General features: G+C 43.7%; 1 protein-coding gene across 2 annotated transcripts; it reads right to left on the bottom strand.

Moving 5' to 3' along the window:
• Positions 1–6156: 6156 nt before the first annotated feature.
• LOC107385496 (transmembrane protein 233) lies at positions 6157–8154 on the bottom strand. 2 transcript variants are annotated; one of them, XM_070549340.1, is made up of 4 exons: positions 7665–8154; positions 7255–7459; positions 6877–7011; positions 6157–6520 (listed from the first exon to the last, which is right to left on the bottom strand). In XM_070549340.1, the coding sequence occupies exons 2-4, from the start codon at positions 7435–7437 to the stop codon at positions 6509–6511; spliced, it is 330 nt and encodes a 109-aa protein (XP_070405441.1). In that variant the 5' UTR covers positions 7438–7459; positions 7665–8154; the 3' UTR covers positions 6157–6508. The 2 variants fall into 2 exon arrangements, with proteins under 2 accessions (XP_070405441.1, XP_015814895.3); XM_015959409.3 differs by having other exon boundaries at positions 7255–8154.
• Positions 8155–8256: the final 102 nt, after the last annotated feature.

Raw genomic sequence — 8256 nt, 5'->3', positions numbered from 1 at the left:
ATTCTTTCAAGCCGCCTAATCCCTGCACTCATTTTTCATCTCATCCTCTCGAGTTTTGCTTTAATGTGACATCAAAGAGGCTCCGCTACAATCCTGCATTTTTCTCAAACTAATGGGAGATAATAGAGAATACTGCCAAAACGATTTGTCCACGCGCAGTGCTGAACTGTCATAGAGTCTGATTCATCAGAAGCATTGCGTTAAGTTCCCCCTGAACCTATGTTTTTATGGGGCAAGTGTAGGTGTAAGTTGTGTCATCGGGGTCTGTGGGGGGCATCAATGGCAGGTGGGGAGCGGTGAAACGCTTTAAATATCAACATTAAGAAAACTGAGATGAGTCATGAGGTGGACTTCTAGGATCAAAGCCCTCTGAATCATCACTTTATGTCCTCCCACCTTTTAGGCAACTTTTTGGAGGCTTCAGTCACATGGCAACAGTTTGGTTTGATCATGTGTCAGAGTGGGCACCTCTGTCTCATGGATATCTGCTATGTTTAGTAGGTAATACAGTATGACATATCAAACTACATGAAAGTGTCTCAGGAATGCAGACAAATGGTGCGGCAGTATTGAGAGATGTCGTGATATGCCAAACATCACCAGAAACAGCTAAACATAGATTCATTAGCATGGCTGCAGGGATAACTGACTGTACTGTGATATAGAACATGTGCCAGAAATGTTATTTTTATTGTGTTCTTAAGTGAAATGTTTAAAAAAACAACTGTAAAGGAGAGAGGAAAATGGATAAACTATGGTGACGTTCAATCCCGTACATCTAAAATGCTCCAACAGCAAATAAACACCATTGGTTGGTTGGTTTGTTTGTTTGTTAAAATATTAGATTCTTGCTTTCTGATAATTGTAAAAATCTTTAAAAATCTTCAGGTTCAAGCATGAAGATCAAGTTAATTTGCCATGTTGAAAGTGATTGCTCAGATCTGAGGAAAGGCTGTAAACAACTAACATTATACCATCTATATGTAGCTTTAAGGGGGTGATGCTGTGTAATTGTTTAGTCATATGATAGTGATAGTAATATATCTATGGCAATATATATATATATATATTACTATCACTGTGATGATAGATAGATAGATAGATAGATAGATAGATAGATAGATAGATAGATAGATAGATAGATAGATAGATAGATAGATAGATAGATAGATAGATAGATAGATAGATAGATAGATAGATAGATAGATAGATAGATAGATAGATAGATAGATAGATAGATAGATAGATAGATAGATAGATAGATAGATAGATAGATAGATAGATAGATAGATAGATAGATAGATAGATAGATAGATAGATAGATAGATAGATAGATAGATAGATAGATAGATAGATAGATAGATAGATAGATAGATAGATAGATAGATAGATAGATAGATAGATAGATAGATAGATAGATAGATAGATAGATAGATAGATAGATAGGCAAATATCTGTTATCGGCCATAACAGCTATATTAATATCTGTATCAGCCCAATATTCCATATAGGTACATGCTTCTGCGACGTGTCCAAAACGTTACACTTTGCTGCCGGTGGAAAGGAACTCTGCCACTATAACAGCAACTACTGTCTGCGAAATACATTTCGAGGCCTTTTCACAATGATTTAATGTCTGGTGGAAAGAAAAGGTAAGACAACTCTAATGCTTATTTACACCTCACACACTGATATCAGTTTCACATCACATGGCAGAAAAAGCATGAACTTTCTACCTCTCTACAGCTGCTACTAAGACATGTTCGCAAATACCCGGGTTGGGGAGTAACAACTTACATAAAATGTTTCTAAATTTAATCATGCAAAATAAAACAAATAGACACAGCAGCACTCACACTCTAACACTTTCCAGTTATCAAACTACAGCTTTGCAAGAGGACCTACTCTCCATAGCAGCAGGTTAAAAAGAGTATAAGAGTACAAAGTTGAACATGCTCTTACACACACACACACACACACACACACACACACACACACACACACACACACTTATAACCATAAGATTTTGATAATGTTTACTGGGTTATGTTAAATTAAAAACTTCTGATTCAAATGGGATCTAAGGAGTTAAGTTGTCTGAGGCTTTCTGCCTCTGGAAGGGTCACCCATGGCAAACAGGTCCTAGGTGAGGGATCAGACATTGAGCAGCCGGAAGACCTCTTATGATTAATTATATAGATGGAAACCGTGTTCCCTCGCCCGGACGTGGGTCACCGGGGACCCCTCTGGAGCCAGGCCTGGAGGTGGAGCACATTGGCGAGCACCTGGTGGCCGGGCTTTCACCCATGGAGCCCGGCCAGGCACAGCCTGAAGAGGAAACGTGGGTTCACCTTCCCATGGGCTCACCACTCGTGGGAGGGGCCAAAGGGGTCGGGTGCAGTGTGTGATGGGTGGTAGTCGAGGGCGGGGACCTTGGGAGTCTGATCCTCAGCTACAGAAGCTGGCTCTTGGCACATGGAATGTCGCCTTTCTGGTGGGGAAGGAGCCTGAGTTGGTGTGTGAGGTTGAGAGGTTCCGACTAGATATAGTCGGACTCACCTCAACGCAGGGCTCTGGCTCTGGAACCAGTTTCCTTGAGAGGGGTTGGACTTTCTACCACTCTGGAGTTGCTCCCACTGAGAGGCGCCGAGCAGGGGTGGACATACTAGTTGCCCCCCATCTTGGTGCCTGTACATTGGGGTTTACCCCAGTGAATGAGAGGGTAGCCTCCCTCCGCCTACGAGTGGGGGGAGGGGTTCTGACTGTAGTCTGTGCTTATGCACCAAACTACAGTTCAGACTACCCACCCTTTTTGGAGACCTTGGAGGGGGTGCTGGAAAGCGTTCCTTCCGGTGACTCCCTCGTTTTGCTGGGGGACTTTAACACTCATGTGGGCAACGACAGTGAGACCTGGAGAGGGGTGGTTGGGAGGAACGGCCCCCCTGATCTGAATTCGAGTGGTGTTTTGTTATTGGACTTCTGTGCCAGTCATGGATTGTCCATAATGAACACCATGTTAAGACATAAAGGTGTCCATATGTGGTCTTGGCACCAGGATACCGAAGGCCGCAGCTCGATGATCGACTTTGTTGTTGTTTCATCTGACCTGCGGCTGCATGTCTTGGACACTCGGGTGAAGAGAGGGGCGGAGCTGTCAACTGACCACTACCTGTTGGTGAGTTGGCTCAGATGGTGGAGGAGGATGCCGGTCAGACCAGGCAGGCCCAAACGTATTGTGAGGGTCTGCTGGGAACGTCTGGCAAAGTCTCCTGTCAGAAAGAGCTTCAATTTCCACCTCCGACAGAACTTCCAAAATGTTCCGGGGGAGGCGGGAGACATTGAGTCTGAATGGACCCTGTTCCGTGACTCTATTGTTGAGGCGGCCGACCGGAGCTGTGGTCGCAGGATCATCGGTGCCTGTCGTGGTGGCAACCCCCGAACCCGCTGGTGGACACCGGCGGTTAGGGATGCTGTCAAGCTGAAGAAAGAGTCCTATCAGGTCTTTTTGGCCTGTGGGACTCCAGAGGCAGCTGACGGCTACCAGCAGTCCAAACAGAACGCGGCTCAGGTGGTCGCCAAGGCAACAACCCGGGCATGGGAGGAGTTCGGTGAGACCATGGAGCAAGACTTCCATACGGCTTTGAGGAAATTCTGGTCCACCATCCGGCGCCTCAGGAAGGGGGTGAAAGCAGTGCACTACCAACACTATCTATAGTGGGGACGATGTGCTGCTGACCTTTACTCAGGACGTTGTGGATTGGTGGGCAGAATACTCTGAAGACTTCCTCAATCCCACCGACAATTCTTCCAGTGAGAAAGCAGAGTCTGGGGACTTTGGGTTGGGCTCTCAAATCTCTGATGCTGAGGTCACTGAGGTGGTTAAAAAGCTCCTCTGTGGCAAGGGGGATCCTGGAGGGTGCGTGTGAGTTTGCCAAACCAGTCTACATGTGTTTTGTGGATTTGGAGAAGGTGTTTGACCGCGTTCCTCGGGGGGCCCTGTGGGGGGTACTCCGAGAGTATGGGGTACCAGGCCCTCTGATATGGGCTGTTAGGTCCCTGTATGACCGGTGTCAGAGCTTGGTTCGCAGCTGTGTGTGAAGCAGCTGGGATGAGAACCAGCTCCTCTAAATCTGAGACCATGGTCTTGATTTGGAAAAGGGTAGAATGCCTTCTCCGGGTCAGGGATGAGGTCCTGCCCCAAGTGGAGGAGTTTAAGTATTTCGGGGTCTTGTTCATGAGTGAGGGAAAACTGGAGCGTGAGATCGATATAGGTGGATTGGTGCTGCGTCTGCAGTGATGCGGGCGTTGTACTGTCGTGGTGAAGAAAGAGCTGAGTCACAAGGCGAAGCTCTCGATTTACCGGTCATCTACGTTTCTACCCTCACCTATGGTCATGAGCTTTGAGTAGTGACCGAAAGAACGAGATTACGGATAGAAGCGGCCGAAATGAGTTTTCTCCGAAGAGTGGCTGGGCTCTCCCTTAGAGATAGGGTGAGAAGCTCAGTCATTCGGGAGGGGCTCGGAGTAGACCCGCTGCTCCTCCACATCAAGAGGAGCCAGTTGAGGTGGCTCGGGCATCTGGTCAGGATGGTCAGGATGCCTCCTGGACACCTCCCTGGTGAGGTTTTCCTGGCACGTCCAACCGGGAGGAGACCTAAAGGTAGACCCAGGACACGGTGGAGGGACTATGTCTCTCTCCTGGCCAGGGAACACCTTGAGATTCCCCTGGAAGAACTGTCCCAAGTGGCTGGGAAGAGGGAAGTCTGGGCCTCCCTGCTTAGGGGGGTTGCGTAACCTTTTAACGGCATATTTTAGATTAGCATTCAGGACAGCATAAATCCATTTAGGAACTGGCCTGAATCTGACTAGCCATTAGCTTATCGATCTGGTCAGAACTAATCTATGTTTATTCAAATTAAGATTGTTGAAAGATGATATAAATAAAAATCGATAGTTTGCTAAATTTACACAGAAAATGGAACAGTAGGACATTAACGTGTTTTTATAGGAGAAAGGTCCATGTTGCACCAGAAGATACATTTAAAAGACATTTTTAGCTTTACTTTTGGGCATAAGCTTGGTGAACAGCACAACTACAAACTATTACATTACGGATTCAGATCTGCGGGTAAAACACTTGAAGCTAGATCAAAGAAAAACGAATCAGGGGTGAAAATTAGAAAGTACGTCTAGGCACTTCAAAATATTTAAGCTGTCAGAAACATTTCATTGAATTTTCAGACTTTAAACAGCTTGTTTGAGTACCGATGTGGTCACATACTTTGATGCAATTTCTAAAACGCTCTAACTCTGTCCAGCAATCTCTGAGCAGCTGCATAGCAGCGTTCAAATGAAAACAACAGATACAAAAAAAAATCAAATAAAAAAGCTGAGAAAGACCATAAAACTGGATTCCATCAAAGTGTTTTCCAACTTTTCCAAAGCTCAACATGTAATCAAGAAATAGCAGAATGGGGTCAGATTGAGGACTTAAACAGCAAGAGCACTCTGAGTAACTGATGAAAAAGGGACGTCAGAGCTGACTTCAAAAGGCATGCAGGAAGGTTTAGCAGACCGGACGGGTGGTGCAGCTGCACCTGCACAGATCTCCCACTGATCAAAGAGCCATCAGAACAAAACCTTTACTGTTTCCTCAACACAACTCAGAGTCAGAGGTTCACAAATTCACCTCTCGATGCACTGAAATCTAAGATCATTTTTAGACCACAGAAGCAATTCACGTAAATCCCCATGGCACAGTTTTCACACTTGAAAACATAAGAATTATCAGTCAGATTCGAAGCACGAGGTCATTTCTACTGGAGCTCTTCACTAGAAAACAGTAAAAATATTCAGAAAAGTCCAGATACATTTGATGTCATTTAGCATGTTAGAAAGAACAAATGAGCAGGTCAGCCTTAAAATAATAATTAAAGAGGCAATAAACATCTAAATTAAACTGGAAAAAACAAAGAGGAGAGGACAGCTTAAAGGTCAGAGTTCATAAGCCTTAAGGAAGAAGTTATAGCTGTTTTCTGGACTTTGAGGCTGCTCAATCGTGTGCCTGAAGGAAGGAAGGTGGATAGTTCATGATCGTGTTGCTCTGGTTCTGGATCTTCTATAGTGTAAATGTGCCTTAGAAAAAGGATGCTTCTGTTGGTCTTCATTCAGTTTTATTAACGACGCATTCAGGCCCAAGTATTTCTCTGTTTTTTGCCATATTGTCACCAAAGATTAATATTTATTACATGGCTGTGGTGCATCTTCACGTATTTAATCATTTATTTACTATTCTACTTTGTGCTAAATGACAAGCAGTAAAAAGTGAAGAAAACTTTTCATATCCAAGTGTTTTATACATTTTTCTAGAAAGCATCAAGTCATTAATGGTCCACAAAGCAAACCAGGAAATGAGGAACCAAAGTCATGTCCTTTGATTTGTGGATGTGGTGAACACATCGGACCAGTCACCTGGCGGCTCCTTTCTCTTCTCGGTCTCCCCTCAATGCTAAAAATCCATCTGTAGAAAGGAATAGGAGACCAATAAATGTAAATTTTATGCATGTGTCACACAGATCTCATGCACATCTGATCGGCATTCTAAAAAGTATTTTTGGTTTTCAGTTGTTTTTGTTCTAAAGAAAAAACACGTTGAATGCAAACATTTCTTACATCTAATGAACATTGTTAAATTTGATCAGGTGATTTTATTTTTATTATTTTAGAAGTGTATTTGAATATTAGACATGTACTATTAAGCTGCAGAGCTTTGGAGGAACAAATCAAAACATTTTCCAAAGAAACATTCTAGCAGCACCCTGATTGTTCGTCTGTTTTTAACTGGTAAGCCAACGAGGGTGGTGGGGATAGTCTTACTGAGGTGAAATGAACAACGCAGGTGATGGCGATGACGAGAAGGCCGATGAAGATGGACGCCACGGACACAAGCAAAGCATTCCTGCCCAGTCGCCTTGAACCCTCGTAGTCGCCTTGATAATAACTCTTTCTAGACTGGAAAAAAATAGAAATACAACCTAAAATTTCTTTTCAAGCTATTTTAAGATCCTACGTCTAAATTATTGCTTTAGTGTAGCAGCTTGTTTTGTGTCACATGTGTTTGATGGGGAGAGCAGGTGTGTGTAGAGAGGGGGGGGTGTCTCATTTTAGTCTCCAGCACATTTGCTCCCAACATGTCAGAGCACAGCGTCTCTAATTATTTTCTTTAGCTATAGAAGCTGTCGAGTTCCAACTCACCATGGCAGAGAAGACCAGGCCCACGATGTTGACGGGGTAGGCGGGACAGAAACACGCCAGCATGGTCAAACAAAGGAAGCTACGCAGCGGAGGTTGAGGTCCCTGCTCCTCTGTGGAACCACGGTCAAAAACTGTGCTCCCACTTAGAGAGGTCTTCTTTGGACTCGGCACAGAGTGCGCCATTGAACCAGACAGCAATCGACAACTTAGAAGAGGTGAAAGATACGCATATTTTACAAAATTAAAACATTTTAAAAATCCCAATCATGTGCAAGACATCACGTTTGGCGATCTGAACATTAGTTTGAAGTCAGCAGCGTAAGAAGTCCGGTTGGTGCTGTTTGGTTTGCTGTCTTCATTAAGAGCCTGGGAAAGACGAAGAATGGGAGAGAGAGTGGAAGATCGCTGACCTCGCTGGCCTCTGTCCACAGCCTGAGTGGTGAGGGGATCAGACTCAGTTTACTGCTGCAGAACTGAGACCACATACACCAACAGCTAGGGTAACTTGTGTTCATAGGAGGTGGACACATTGGTCTTCAATCAGGTATAAAAGTATGCATGGTGTTGTGCATTAAACACTTTTGTTTATTCATGTATTAAATGCATTTAAAATATTTTCAGATTAAGAAAAAATGTGCAAATCTTTCAGTAAAACATGTTCACCTGTAGTGCAGATTTTTGTGAGTGGACATTGTAGACCAAACTACCAAAAACGTCCAAATACTAGGAATTTGGTGAAATAGGAAAGAAAAACCCGCCCCTTTTTGTGGCTCGGCTCTCCAGATGTGTGGTTATCATGGTGTTCCTAATGAGACACTGACAGCTGCTATAACATTTCTGTTGGTTCTCTTTGCACCTTATAAAATATATTTAAAAACAAGTGTTTTGCCCTTGGAGGTTTGGCCAGAAATTAGACTGTCAAGTTCATTTCAAATTTAATTCGTTTTTTTTTTTTTTTTAAGTTTTGCTCTATTTTTAAAAACATTATACATTCATTTAGTA

The sequence above is a fragment of the Nothobranchius furzeri genome, chromosome 3 (assembly GCF_043380555.1).
Source record: "Nothobranchius furzeri strain GRZ-AD chromosome 3, NfurGRZ-RIMD1, whole genome shotgun sequence".
Lineage (NCBI taxonomy): Eukaryota > Metazoa > Chordata > Actinopteri > Cyprinodontiformes > Nothobranchiidae > Nothobranchius > Nothobranchius furzeri.
The sequence above is the reverse complement of the archived record's forward strand: the minus strand, read 5'-3'. Positions and strand labels throughout refer to the sequence as shown.